General features: G+C 38.4%; 1 protein-coding gene across 1 annotated transcript in view; it reads right to left on the minus strand.

Moving 5' to 3' along the window:
• Nucleotides 1-15,699, minus strand: part of FRRS1 (ferric chelate reductase 1) — a 44,011-nt gene that overhangs the window by 13,897 nt on the left and 14,415 nt on the right. The window contains exons 6-8 of the mRNA XM_021690078.2: nt 12,074-12,256; nt 4,449-4,547; nt 2,974-3,121 (exon numbers count right to left, since the gene is read on the minus strand). Of these exons, the coding sequence (XP_021545753.1) occupies nt 2,974-3,121; nt 4,449-4,547; nt 12,074-12,256 (430 nt within the window). The remainder of the gene's footprint in view (nt 1-2,973; nt 3,122-4,448; nt 4,548-12,073; nt 12,257-15,699) is intronic.

The following is a 15,699-nucleotide window of genomic DNA, read 5'->3' on the forward strand; positions in this document are numbered from 1 at the left end:
GAAGCATTAATGCCTAGGTTTGGGTTTTGGGGGGTTTTTTTAAGGTTCTGGGGCACCCAGGGGGCTCAGTTGGTTGAGCAGCTGCCTTCAGCTCAGGTCATGATCCTGGGGTCCTGGGATCGAGCCCCACGAGGGGCTCCCTGCTCAGCAGGGGGTCTGCTTCTCCCTCTCCTTCTGCCCCACCCCTCTGCTCCTGCTCTCTCTCAAATAAATAAAATCTTTAAAGAAACAAAAAAATTTTAAAAATGAGTCTGTGCTCCCAATATATGTATACTTTAGAACATATTCATGTACTATTGTCTTAATGCATTATGAACACTGTAAAATATATTAAAATAGAAATTTTTGAGAGGAGATGAGATAAAATAAATCTAAATATAAGATTCTAGTGTTGCTCCTTGTATCCCCTAAACTGCCTTACAATGTATACACCTTATTGGGGAGAACCTTGTCCTAGAGTAGTAAGTTATCAAACCACAGTATACAAAACAATCACCTGCAGATTCCAAGCATCAACGACAGAGATTCAGTGAGTCTAAGCTGGAGTTCGGGAATCTACATTTTCAGCAGTCACTCCAAAAGGTTCTGAAGCAGGTTGTTTGGGGCCACACTTCGAGAAACACCACAAAAGATAGAGATTCTCCCCACCATACCATCAGCATAGCAACACCAGCAGGAGAGGGAGATACAGAAATACTCCATTCTGCACCTATATTATCCATGAACTAGATTTTTCTGGGGGAATATTGGAACTATCACTTAAAATATTGTTTCTATCAGAAAATGCATTTCAATTTCTACAGTGCTGACCTAAGAAGAAAGTTCTGGCATTGTCACACACACCCCCACACACAATTTATTATATAATAGAATTCATCTACTTAAATGAAATTGCTTTTCTTTTAAAGTGTAAATTTTTTAAATATCAAGTTTTTTTTAAAGATTTTATTTATTTAACTGAGAGACGGAGCATGAGCAGGGAGGAGGGGTGCAGGCAGAGGGAGAAGCAGGCTCCCAGCTGAGCATGGAGTCTGACATGGGGCTCAATCCCAGGACCCCAAGATCATGACCTGAGCCAAAGGCAGATGCTTAACTGACTGAGCCACCCAGGTGCCCCTAAGTATCAAGTTTTTTAAAGTATAAATGCAAACCGTTAAATGCCCTAGCAGCTGAAGACATCCATTTGCTTCAGTAGTCACTCATGGAGCACCTGCACCACACCAGGCACCAAAGGAAGCAGGCTGGTATGACGGAAAGGGCACGGCTTCTGTAAGCGGAACAGCCTGGGATGAAATATCTGACTCCGCTACTTGTTTGATTTGGAATGAGTTACTTAGCCTTTCTAGGTTCCAGTTTCCTCCTCTTAAATGGGCAATATAATGTCTATTGACAAAGCCTCTGTGAGACATGGGATATATGTAATGCACAATAAGTGACAGCCAGAGTAACAACAAACACAATTACCTCTACTTGAGTGGCATCCGTTTAAAAACACAAATATTTGACCCTTTTCCTCATTAAAAATTCAATTCCTACATTTTCCATGTTCAAAAGTGTTGACAACTTAGGCTCTGAGGTCAAAGAGTTTGGGTTCAAATTCCAGCTCTACCATGGACTCATCTGGGCAAATTACTTAACCGCTCCTAAGCCTCTGTTTCCTCCTGGATGAAACAGGGATAGTAAAAGAGTACATATCTAATATAATTTTTATGAAGATAAAAATGAAGGATCTAACTACAGTGCTTAGCCAGTGACTGGCAGTCATTAGCACGGAGTAGTTTTTCTTCATTATCATCACTTAGCCAAGAAATGATTTTCAAGCTCTTTTTGCTGTTGCTGGCGCAAACGAGACTACACGATTTAACTAAAATAACTACATATATCACCTACAACTAAATCTACGAATATTCCTAAATTTTCTCATAACACTGAGGAGATACTTTATCCTGCTTCAAAACTATTGTGTCCCCTTTACCCATAGTATAAAATCAAAACCACATGATAGAATATGCAAAGGCTTTTCACAATTTTACCTACACATTTCTGCTCTTTCTCTTCCTTTACCTCACCCCCTATCCTTCCATTCCATCCGCCCAGCTTCTCACCATTTTCAAAGGAAGCTATATTCTCAAAGTTTGGGGGCGGTATTATCTCCCAAGAGATAAGTCACTACATACTACCTTGGCATTTCCTGTAGTTCTTCAAAACATCATCAGCCAAGACCTTAAACAAAATCTAATAATCCTTATTACTATGTGTTGCAATACCCACCAGGGCAGTCTTCTTAAGGACAAAGGAAATATTCTTTTAAAAAAAGAGGATAAAGTAAATATTCAAACACATAAAACTACCGCGGGCTGCACTTGGCATCAAATTCACTTAAGAGAGATGTGGGACAGAGACAAGCACAGCTGCAGGGCATTTAGAGGCGTTCTCCTTTGATGGGAGATCTTGTAGCACCTTATTCAGTTGGCCAGGGGCTATTCTCTCTACCCCTCTTCCACCTCCCTGGAGAAAGCTCAGGTTCAAGGAGATGAGATTCACATTAGACAGGTTATCCTACAAAAGCCAGTATCTCTTGCAACAATCCCACAGTCACTGCTTACAGGATCCCTGCCAGGAATCTGCCAACGTCACAACACTTAGGGAAGCCCAAAGATATGGCTTCTTACTAGGTATTTATAGTTCTTCCTGGTCCAAATGCAGTTTGCCAGCCAGAAGTCATTTTTATCATAAGCATGTCACCTTATAACATAGTTGACACTACTTTTATCTAGTTTCCCAGGATACAAAACGAGAAGGTCATCCAAAGTCGAACTGTCAGGCAAAAATGGAAAAGGGTTTTGATAACTCTTTACCCACAAGTGTGTATCTTAAAAAATGAGCAATTATAGTAGTCTCTTCAGGAAAGGTGGAAAAGGGAAGAAGAGAGAGAAAAAAACTTGAAAAGATAGTTTTCATCAATACACGTACCATCGTCAGCTGCACCATCTGCTAGAAATATGTAGTAGCTTGTGTTTAGATCAAATCTATTCTTAACCCCAGGAAGGGTAATGTTTCTTCTGAAAGAACACTGCATAACACCATCCGCCAGCCTCCAAGCCAGATCCTCAAGAGCACCCTACAAACGTACACAATGGGTCTTCTCAGCAATTTCCACAGATTTGTTAAAAATAAAATATGATCAAAATCCTGACCTGCTAGATTTCCTTTCCAGGAAAACTATATACATAGTGAAATGATTACTACAGTTGTGTCCTTACATACTTAGCTTTTTTGTGTGTGGTGAGAGCACCTGAAATTTACTCGCTTAGCAAATTTCCAGTATACAATACAGTTTTATTAAATACAGTCATCATGCTGTACATTAGATCTCTAGACTTACTCATCCTACATAACTGCAACTTTGTACCCTTTGACCACCGTCTCCCCTTTTCTACACTTCGGAAAAGCACAAGACAAGTTTCTCTTGTAGGAAAAGATGAATTCTTGCCTGTGTCACCTAAATCCTTTTTTTTTCGCATGTTAGAAAAGAATATTTTATGATGAAGATGGTCAGAGCATCAGCTCCTTTTCAAAACCTTACAGACTGATTTTTAAGAAGAGGCTTGGGTTAATGACACAGAGTTTCTCGTCCAGTGAGAAGGAGGAGTGTATAGGGCGGAGACTGGTTCAGTGCCTTGGACAGTTGTCTTCTGTGCCTCTTCTTGGCATCTGTGCCAGAGATGGCCTATTTCTGGTAGAGAAGTGCCTCTCATCACATGGCATCGGCAAGCAGATGAGCGTTGACGGAGCGGTAGCTGTTGCCTAAGACTTCACGCTCTCTGTAGAGCTTTCCCCTGGGCTTGGGACTTCTCCCTTGTTACATGTTACATTGTGGCCACGGGCGTATTACTTCCTAATTGTTTCTTCAGTGTTTTTGATTTTGTGTCAGTGGCCAGATGGGGTTAGTACATCTGCCAAAGTTTCTTACCTGGGTAGAGGACTTATGGGGTTCTGACTCCAAGTAAAAACAGTATTTTGCCAAGTGGGATAAAGACAAATAAACTAGGAGAAAATGTTTCTTGTACTCCTCAGAGAGGAAGTGGGAAAACAATGTATATCAAACCATCATGTTGTAGACCTTAAATACACATAATTTTATTAAATTATATAATAATAAAATATACTTTAATATATATTAAAATATAAATAATGATATTAATAATAAATTAAACATATAAATATAATACTATATAATTTATTTTTATATTTTATTTTAAAATAAAATAAAGCACAGAAAAGTTTCTCCCAGATTATTATAAGAAAGGAAGCCTGTTGCCAGACTCCTGCTCTGGGTCTGCTAACTGAGGATGGGGAGCTATCTTGCAGCAAAGTTACTCCACTGTTGGCCACACAGCCAAAAGACGGACAAGCCAGGTGGAGGTTCCCAGAATTTTCACACCTACCCTGGAGTCCATCACAGGGTGACTTCGCCCTGTCAAATGGGAAGGTTGTATGTGCACAGTCTGATCTTCACGAATACACAAATAAGCATCATCATCACCCTAAAAACATTTGCAAATGAGAAAAATTCAAAGGAATATCAACATTTTGTTTTTAAAAGCATCCCTAATGAAATCAAATAGTATTTGATGCTGTTAAAACATAATTTACTGATTCAATCCTAATGATGCTATGAACTCAAGAGAATTGGCTGCCCAATTTATTAATTTAAAATAATTTTGCTATAATGAAGAAAGAAACAAAGATCAGAAACAGACCCATAAATACAGGGAACAAACCTGGTGGTTGCCAGAGGGGAGGGGGTGGGGGGATGGGCAAAATGGGTGAGAGGCAGTGGGAGACAGAGGCTTCCAGCTGTGGAATGAATAAGTCATGGGAATAAAAGGTAGAACACGGGGAATATAGTCAATGGTATAACAGTGTTGTATGGTAACAGATAGCAGCTACACTTGTGATGAGCATAGCATGATATTTAAAACTGTCCAATCATTATGTTGTACTGAAACTAATGTAACATTGTGTGTCAACTATACTTCATTCAATATAAATAAATAATAGCTTTGTTATAATACAAAAGCAACACAATTTCAATGTAAAAACAGATTAAAATAACATGTTTATATGCCCATAAACTCAAACACCACTGTTAATGCTTTCATGTATATTCATCCAAACCTATTTGTATTTATACCTACTTTTTCACCCCAAATAGGAAAATACACAGTTCTGTTACCTTTTTTTCACTGAACTTATTATGAACATTGTTTGTAAATAAATATCTGTGTCTTACAAATTTTCATAACTATAAATGCACTGCACTATATTGGGTTTGAGGGTGGTAACTTTTAAGATGAGGACACTGTAATCAAATACTGCTAATATTGTACACACTCAATAGATTACATATTAAGACCAACTTGTCTGAACTCAAGGAGGCATTTTCTGTCAGTCTAATTCCTATCTACTCTTTAGTCTCCAATATTCCTTAGCTCTAAAAGTTAAAGCTTAAAGTGACTATCAGAGGACACACAGAATCTTCAAATTACATTTAAATGATGGTACAAAGAAATAATCTGCATTTTAAATTACTGTGTATAGTTTTGGTTCTTTCACTTATTCTAAACCATTCTCCATAAACTATCTAACAAGATCTTTTTATATGTTGTAGTCACTAAACTCCTTAAACAAAGCCAAGACTGACAATTTATAATAAATTTTGCTATTAATCCCAATGATATTCTAACATATTTTAAATTTATTTTTTAAAGTTCCACCTTTGAGAACTCCCAAGTACATAACCTTAGCAAACCAATTATTCACTGTTACACATCTTCTATTCAAATCAGAATTAGCCCAACTCAAGAAATTTGGAGTCATGGTGATTTAAACCAGGAATCAACAAACTATGGCACACACACCAAATTCAGCCTGATGCCTGTTTTTGTACAGCCCACAGGCTAACAAGGATGTTTACATATCTAAACCATTTATTAAAAAGAAGAATATGTCATGGGCGCCTGGGTGGCTCAGTCGTTAGGCGTCTGCCTTTGGCTCAGGTCATGATCCTAGGGTCCTGGGATCGAGCCCCGCATCGGGCTCCCTGCTCCGCGGGAAGCCTGCTTCTCCCTCTCCCACTCCCCCCTGCTTGTGTTCCCTCCCTCGCTGTTGTCTCTCTCTGTCAAATAAATAAAATCTTTAAAAAAAAAAAAAAGGAAGAATATGTCATGGTGAGTAAAAATACATGAAATCCAAATTTCAGTGTCCACAAAGAAAGTCTCACTGGAATACAGCCACACCTATTAATTTATGGATTGTCTATTGCTGTTTCAGTGCTACCACACAGAGATGAGTATTTAGAACACAGACCATATGCCCACAAATTCTAAAGTTGCTACTATCTGAACCTTTACAGAAAAAGTTCACTGATCTCTAATTTAAACAATGTGTTTTCTCTACACTTTCATCTATGAGGTATACAAACTCTTTTTTTATTTAATAAAACAAATTTTAATATAACAAAACGGTTGAGTTTGAGGCAAAATGATGATAAGCCAACTGCCATACTAACTCACTGCAGACAGACCTCTCAAATATTGGAGAGAATGATGGGGATGGAGAAGTAACTTTCAGTCCTCACTACTCTACAGTGAAGAGTATGAGAAGGTTGCTATTACAACCTTAGGCTCCAGGCAATTCTAGAAACCCCAAGTATGGAGCATAGAAGCACACATATAAGAAGTTCCACCAAGTTTCTGAACTGGACAGATCCTCTTTCTCCCATTTGTTTCTCTTGAATCAAGCATTTAGAATGCACTCTGTTCAGAAAACATTGTGTGGGTTACTGTGGGAAAAATAAAGATGACTAGATTGTTCTTACAACCAAAGACTACTTTTTAATGGAAGAGACCGTTATAATAGTATGTGAATTATGATAAAACAGGTTTAGACAAAGTACCACGGAAGGACAAATTACGTAGAGCCAAAGGTTTGAAAAAACTTATCAGAAAAGATAGTAAGTAGGCCTTAGAGAATAAAAAATATATATATATGTTGATAAGGTAGAGTTGAGATTAAAGGAAAAGTTTCCCAAAAGGAGGAACTTCCAGGACCAAAGACATAGAAATAAAAAAATATATGAAACTTTTAGGGAACAGGTGATTATGTTAGCTAACACACATACACGGTAAGGCTGGAAATTCCAACAAGGACTTTGAAGAGCTTTGAAAGCCATGCTAATGAAAAAAGAACATTTTTCCTATAACTACTAAAGGTTTCTGGAGATAGGATTGAGATGATCTCCGTGGTAGCCCAGGAAGAAAACAACAGTGACTATTGAAAGATGAAATGAAATAAAATTGCTAAAAATTTTAAAGGAGAAATCACGGAGCCAGCAGGACTAGTGAGGGGTTACTGCGGCGATCCTGAAATGACAAAAGGTGTAAGCCAAGTCAGAGATAGTGACGATACAATAAAAAGAATGAAGAAGTATGTCAAAGACAGAATCAAAAATCTGGAAGATTGGTAGCAATGAACATATTAGCACCCAAATCTTGACTTATTTTAAACACTATTCCTATTAAAAGGAAACAGACCTCCTTTGAGAAATAAAAATGCAAAACAGTATAAGATGAGTGGACATCTTGTTTCACCAGAAAACAAAGACACACCAAAAAATTAACAGAGACACATCGAAAGGTCACAAAAAAAAACAGCTTGAAGGAGCCATATTTGGGTTAATATGAGCATCTAAAACAAGAATGATGATGATAAACTATAACACAATAGACCAAAGGAATTCATTAGTCCATAGTGTGTCACCAAAAGGGAAGGGCAGATGCAGAGAGAAGAAAGTTCTTCTTTTTAGAAGAACACCAGTTAATAAATAATTTAGAAAATCACCATTTTGTAACCACAAATGTAATAACTGTTTCAGGAAAGGAACAGCAATAGATGCTAAAATCATTTGGTAAAATGTTATTGAGGAACAGACTATTCACCCTCAAAGTATCACCCCACAGATTACTTATTAATTAAAAAGAGAAAATTCGGGGCACCTGGGTGCCTCAGTTGGTTAAGCATCTACCTTTGGCTCAGGTCATGATACCAGGGCCCTGGGATCGAGCCCCACATTAGACCCCCTGCTCAGTGCAGAGTCTGCTTCTCCCTCTCCCTCTGCCTGCCACTCCCCCTGCTTGTGCTCTGTCTCTCTCTCCCTCACTGTCTCTGTCAAATGAATAAATAAAATCTTTCTTTAAAAAAAAAGAGAGAAAATATGCCTTCACAATGGAAAAATCTGACAGATACCAGTGATCAAACACAGAATCATCAATAATGGACTAATATGACATTACACACCTCTTGATATGATGCACTGAGATAGAAACAAACCCTTTTGGCAGTCTTTGTGCCAAAAATCTTAACCTGAATCTACTGTACAAACTGTGGAACATTCTACAGAACTGGACTAAAAAGAAATCTAGAAAATAGGTAGGGTAGGGCGCCTGGGTGGCTCAGTTGGTTAAGCGACTGCCTTCGACTCAGGTCATGATCCTGGAGTCCCAGGATCGAGCCCCGCATCGGGCTCCCTGCTCGGCAGGGAGTCTGCTTCTCCCTCTGACCCTCCTCCCTCTCATGCTCTCTGTCTCTCATTCTCTCTCTCTCAAATAAATAAATAAAATCTTTAAAAAAGATTTTTTAGGTAGGGAAACTGATCAAAGGGATACGATAATTAAATGTATTGGGTGATAAATGATTGGATCTTGGGTCAGAAATTTTTTTAAAAAACAGCTATAAAGGACTTTATGGGGACAACTGAGGTATTTGGAATATAGACTATATTACATAAAATTATTATATCATTGTTAAGTTTTCTCAATGTGATCAAGATATTATGGTAATTATAGGAGCATATCCTTGTTCTTAGGAGATACTTGCTAAAAATTGTAAAGATAAAATGTCATGAGATATCTATAACTTTCAAATGGTATGGGAAAAAATGTGTGTTTTATATACACTTCATAAGTCAATCTACACACAAACACACACACACACACCTGGTGGGGGAAGGAAAGGGAGAGAACATGGCAAGTGTAGATGAAGAACTTATTGGTGTTTGTTGTACTATTCTTTCAACTTTCATGTAGGTTTAAAACTTCTCAAAACAAAAAGTTGGGGGTGTGCAGGAGGAAGAAGGACCTGAGGTGAATAAAAGGGAAGAATCTAAGTCACAACCAAATTCCCTGAACACCAAAGAAGATGGTGGCAGCAATGAATGAGAGTCTATAAACTGCCCAGGACAGTTTCTGAAAAGAAGCAAGAGATCAGTAATGGTAACTGCTTTTTTATTACTGTTTTTGATCACCAAGAATGGGGAACACAGGAAACATGAGGAGGGAAGATACTAAGTTCAGTTTTATAAATGATGGTTAGTGCTGTCCAGGAATACTCATCTGGACAAGATCAGCCAGCCACTGGAAATCACAATCTGAAGTACAAGAGAGGCCAGAACTGGGAACATTCTAGAACTCAACATTAAGAAATTTTGTACAGAGCAAGATGACACTGGGCAGGAGAAGGAAGCCAACAGAAGCTAATATATAGTATGCCTTCTTGATACACTTTGTATCATTTAATAAAGTATCTGAGATAGGGAATATGTGTATACTTTGAAATTTAGTTAAAATTCAGACATCAGCAAGTCATTGTTAGCAAAAATATGGAAAATTATACTTTTCATCAATTTTAGTGATGAAGTCTAATACCAAAATAATTGTTATCATTAATTCACAAGTAAAATTGAAAAAGGTATCATTTAGCTAGTATTCATAGCATCAGATACCTTCAGTATTTAAATTTATATTAGGAACTAAAAAGAAACAGCAGGTCATAAAAGTATCCTAAAATTTTCTGAATAACCAAAAATAGAAATAACCACTTTAAAAATATTTTCTGAGGATGATTTATTTCCCCCAATTTAGGCAAACAGGTGTACAGATGATTTTAATCATTAAGAAAGATTGCTCTGTAAATCAACTGCACCTGCATAATTAAGTCTTTTTTATAAACATTTTTTGATGAGTACTATACTAGAAACATAAGATTTCTAAGTAAGATAAATATATCTTGAAGTAAAGACAAATGCTTTTGTGCCATTGATGCCTACAACTTAGAACAGAAACAACGGGTCTACTTATGGGCTCCTCATCACCACGCCCAGGGCAGCAGTACTGTCTTTTCTTCTCGCTGACAGATTTTATGTGACCAGAAAAAGAAAAATGTGAATATACTATTGCATGAAGTTTGACTCTAAAGTGACTGCAATGTTTTCTATTTAAGGGACCAGAGCACATATCTCAATGAGCACTGTATGTTAGAGATGAAGCTACATGCTTATTCCAACGAGACCACCACTGTTAATCCTTGGAGGGGGGCCATCTTCAGAATTTCCTTCATAACCAGTTCCATCACATTCACACAACAAGCACTACCACCATCTTTCCTTATTGCTGTGTAGTCCCATTTTATTTTTAATCCAGTCTCATCATCCCCCTTAGGCGCCAAACCTGGTTCATTTTGGCCAGAACTGCAAATACCCAAAAGAATATGCTATAGGTCTGATGACAATTACAAAGGGAAATGGGGAAAACATTTTGAACTACTGTAACATCATTCAATCAAGTATAAAATTTCCCAAGAAACAACTTTAAAACAGAAAGAGTCATAATTCTTTACATGTTATTTTTAAAAGCACATGACATATCTGGGGAGCTTACATGGCTCAGATGGTTAAGTGTCCGACTCTTGATTTCAGCTCAGGTCATGATCTCAGGGTCATAAGATCGAGCCCCACATCGGGCTCTGCACTGGGCATGGAGCCTGCTTAAGATTCTCTTTCCCTCTCCCGTTGCCCCTCCCCCTCTAAAAAAATAATAAAAAATAAAAGCATATGACAGATCTTATCTCTCATAAGTTTAAGATATACACTTTGCTTAATGAAAGAGAATAATGGGTGCATTCAAGGACTATATAGTAAAATATCTAGGTCATATGCATACGCATATAGTAAAATATCCAGGTGTAACTTTTCACCCCTGGCTTCCTGCAAAACTTGCAAGCAGCATACAAGGACCAATGCAACCAGAGCACACTTTTGGGGAAAATATTAGTTCTAGTACAGAATCTCAGCGTTCCTTTCCTTTTTTTGAAATAGGATTCCCTAAAGAAGTGATGTTAAGTTTAAAACCTGACAGGAAGAAACCTCTCTAGAAAAGACCTGTTGCCTTTGCTAACGTGGAAGTAAGAGGCTTTCTCCATTTGTAGTCATCCCCAACCTCCCCGCCAACTCTGCTCTGAATAGGACTCGCACATGTCCTGGCCCATACTCTCCTGCCTTCCTTCAGGGAGACCAGGATGCCTCTGCAGCACTTGGCTCTTCCACACCACAGCACAAGGCTGCCATCTATAGAACCATTTAATCCATTCAGCATTACCCAGGGAGAGTGAGAATCAGCTTAAAACAAATGCTGCCTTCCCTAGATCTGACAAAGGAGCCTACCGGTGAAGAATATATTTATGCCTGGACACACCAGGTGTCGTTCTCTGTTTGGGATAGGCACCGATGACTACCAAAATGGGGACACCGAGGCAGCAACCCATGCTGTGGTTGCTGGCCACTCGAGAAAACAACGAGGGTTGGAAAAGCATCACAAATAACATAAGACTTTTATGCAGAGCAACTTTTCTTAACTGCACTTCTTGCTTTTATCACAGACAGACAGAGACAGAAAGATACAGTGGCAAGTCCACTGGATATAGAGTGATTTTCCTAACTCTCCGTAGGATGGCCTGTTCTTAGAGCTATGTAATTGCACAACTGTTAAAAACATGAAATACCCAAAAATGTTTAGGTCAGCATCTGCTCTAAGTTACCATGTCCTGCCCTCCCCTTCCCCTTCCCATTGTTAAAGTGTGATCATTTGACTCTAGAACCAACAAGTACACCGCCACTGATTACAGTCCCTCTAGTAATTTTCTTTCATTACCACTTACATAAGTGAGGGATACAAACCATCCATCTGTCATGAGAAAACGCAAAGGATAAATAGCCTTTACTGGGACCACTCATTTCAACCACCACTGACTGGTCATCTCGTGTGAACGACAAGAAGAAACAGGCCGGCTCCTTCTCTGGGTCACAGTTCACAGGACTCCTAATACAGAACTTCTTGTTCCCACAATCTGAAGCACTGAACTAGAAAAATGACAGGGAGAAAAAGTCTTAATTACCAACCAAGCAGTTCATTTCACCATGATAAAAGAGCCACTACCTGGAAGCACAAATTTTAACAAGAATATCTTCTCATAATAGATATTTCAAAGAAGGAAACAAAAGACACATCCCAAATTAGAAATGATCAAAGTAGTAGTTAGGTTGTGAACTTTTAAACTTAATTAATTTTAATTAAAATCTGGAAGACAACATTAGTTGGACTATAATGTGCATGAGTATTACAAGGATTTTAATACACAAAATTAAAAGGACTTTAATACCCAAAATATTTCACATTAATTATGTTCTGGAGCAAAGTTTCTAGCAAATTTTGAAAAACATCTTAGAGAATATTGAAGTCCACATTGACATTCTTACCTAAAGGATACCCTTGAGTTTTTAGAATGGACTATTAAAAAGCAAATGGACAAACTCTTAGCAAGTTTTTATATTTAGATCCTGAACTCTGCTTCTAGAATTCAGGTTCAAATTGGATATTAAAACTATAAGAAAAAATGGTTATCCCTATATATACCACCACCCCAAATAATAACAATTTAGTGGAGGAAAAACAGGAACAATCTACAATGACTTAATTCAGAGCTTCTTATGGCAAAAAAGAGGAAGCATATCAAAAAATGTCAGCTCTACAATTTGACAGAGCAAATGTGCAGTCATCTTGTTAGAAGGCACTGTGAGGGTGTACTTCAGAAGAGAGTTAAATACTACGTAACTAAATCTAATGGGAAATGAATTTAAAAAAACTTCTCATTTCTTCTGCTCTACCAATATTTCTGGCCACCAAATGTGTGGCGGGTTTTCCCACATTAACCAATTCTGCAATTCTCTGGGGACCCCAACTGCGTATCCCACATCGCAATTCCATTCTGACACAATCTACCTGAAGTTAGTGTTCCATCCTACAAGTTAGGGGCTCGGTCCCATAAGACTGCTCCTTTCAGGGCCAATCGCAAGTTCCAGGTTCCCACTGGAGGGGATTGGGGTTCCCATGACCCTCTCCTCGAGTTTGATAATATACTAGGATGGTTTGCAGAACTCAGGAAAACAGCTTTCTTACTAGATTACCAGTGTGTTATTTCTTTTTTTAAGATGTTATTTATTTATTTAGGAAGAGAGTGAAAGAGAGAGAGCACACATAAGCAGAGAGGGAGGGAGAGAAAGAGAATCTCAAGCAGACTCCTTGCTGAGTATGGAGCCCACGTGGGGCTCGATCTCACAACCCTGAGATCATGACCTGTGCCAAAATCAAGAGTCCAACACTTAACCAACTGAGCCACCCAGGTGCGCCAAGTATATGATTACAGGATACAACCCAGGAATAGTCAGATGGAAGAGGCACACAGGGCAAGGTATGTGACAAGAGGTATGGAGCTTCCACACCCTAAGGCACCAGCCTCCCAGGACCTCCATGTGTTCAGCAATCTGGGAGCTCTCTGACCCCCATACTTTTGGGATTTTTATAGAGGCTTCATCGTGGAGGCATGCTGGATTATTGACTCTATTTTCAGCCCCTCTTTAATCTCTGGAAAATAGAGAGTGAGGTAGAAAGTTCCCAGCATGGGTTGGTCTTTCTGCCCTCACCCAGGAGCCCACCCAGAGTTACCTCATTAGAACAAAAGGTATTCCTACCACTCAGAAAATTACAAGAGATTTAGGAGCTCTGTATCAGGAACTGGGGTCAATGGCCAAATATTAGCAGGAACCATGGCAGAGACCAATATATATATATATTTCTTATTATTTCACAGGAACTTAAAAGTCACAGTAGAGTGGAAAAAACAAGCCACTACAAAACTTGGATTTTTGGTCTCTGCTCTCCCCTTTACTCCAGCATGTTTGCTAAAGAACTTACTGTCTCTCTTGTATACCTTCAACTACACAACAGGGACTGAACCCTGAGGTCTCTTCTAGCTCTACAAATGCTGTAATCTCATGACTCTTTTAAACTTTTCTATAATCAGAGGTTACAAACCTGGTGCAGAGATACCATAAAAGCTCTGAAAACAAAGGCCTTTTATGTGAATATATGGAAAGATAATTTTGTCAGTAGATTCTACCAGGAAGCTCAGGTCCAAAATGACTATTTACTCCCCTAAAGCAGCTTTGAAATTAAATATTAAGACTAAGTAAACTGGGCGCCTGGGTGGCTCAGTCGTTAAGCGTCTGCCTTCGGCTCAGGTCATGATCCCAGGGTCCTGGGATAGAGTCCCACATCAGGCTCCCTGCTCAGCAGGAAGCTTGCTTCGCCCTCTCCCACTCCCCCTGCTTGTGTTCCTGCTCTCGCTATGTCTCTCTCTGTCAAATAAATAAATAAAAAATCTTTAAAAAAAAAAAAAAAGACTAAGTAAACTGAGGGGTGCCTGGATGGCTCAGTCGGTGGAACATGTGGTGCAACTCTTGGTCTTGGGGTTGTAAGTTCAATATCCATGTTGGGTGTAGAGGTTACTTAAAAATAAAATCTTAAAAAAAAAAAGACTAAATAGACAAGTGCAAATAAAAGATCTAATTATATGGTCAAAAGTGTAACATTCATAATAATGTAGTCAAATAAAATCATCATACATTGCAAAATGTAAAAGGAAAACAAAATGAGACATTACATAGGAGCACAAGTGCTTTACTTAGTCTTCCCTACAAGAACAAAGAGCTATAAAAAGACAAAAAAGAGAAGGAAAAGAAAAAAGGAACTAATATTTACAGAATTTCTATTAAGTGCAAAGTAGTTAGAAACCTTATATTCATTACATTGTTTTAATTCTCATAATGATACTAAGAGCTAGATATTAAGATTTCTCATTTTATAGGTGAAGAAACTGAGCCCTTGAGAATTAAGTAGCTTGTCCAAAGCCACACAGAAAGTAAACAAGTCGGGAATCAAACCCAAGTTTGTTCTTTCAACTGTAATAACTTGCTGTAAGACATTTTTCATTACATGCACTTCTGAATTAATAAGTCTAACATCAGAACTTCTTTCAGTGAAAACTTCCTAACGTTTCCAGTATGCATTACCCTTTACAAGATATGTTTTTTCAGTCATCATTCTTCTGAACCAGAGCGCCTGAATGAATTCTCGCTGATGAGTTTGCACAAGAGTTTCTGTAGTTCAGCACAAAGAATCCCCCAGTACTCATTGGCTTTCATGAAATCAGATCTAAGAGTTACATCACCATTTCAAGATTCTCCTCCAAATCCTGTCTAAATTTAGCCCAAGCTTTAATCTTCCTCTTCCACGTTTGATATTTAGCTGTACAGACTCTGAATGAATGTCAGATCCACAACTCGAACATGCAGGATCTTGCACTGCCTTTATTCTGACCTGTAAGTCATAATGTTGCAATGAAGACTTCCTTCAGATTTCCTGCAGAAATCCCAAAAACTTACTACCGCGACCCAGTACAGCTACT

This window comes from Neomonachus schauinslandi, chromosome 4 (genome assembly GCF_002201575.2).
Source record: "Neomonachus schauinslandi chromosome 4, ASM220157v2, whole genome shotgun sequence".
NCBI classification, from domain to species: Eukaryota; Metazoa; Chordata; class Mammalia; order Carnivora; family Phocidae; genus Neomonachus; species Neomonachus schauinslandi.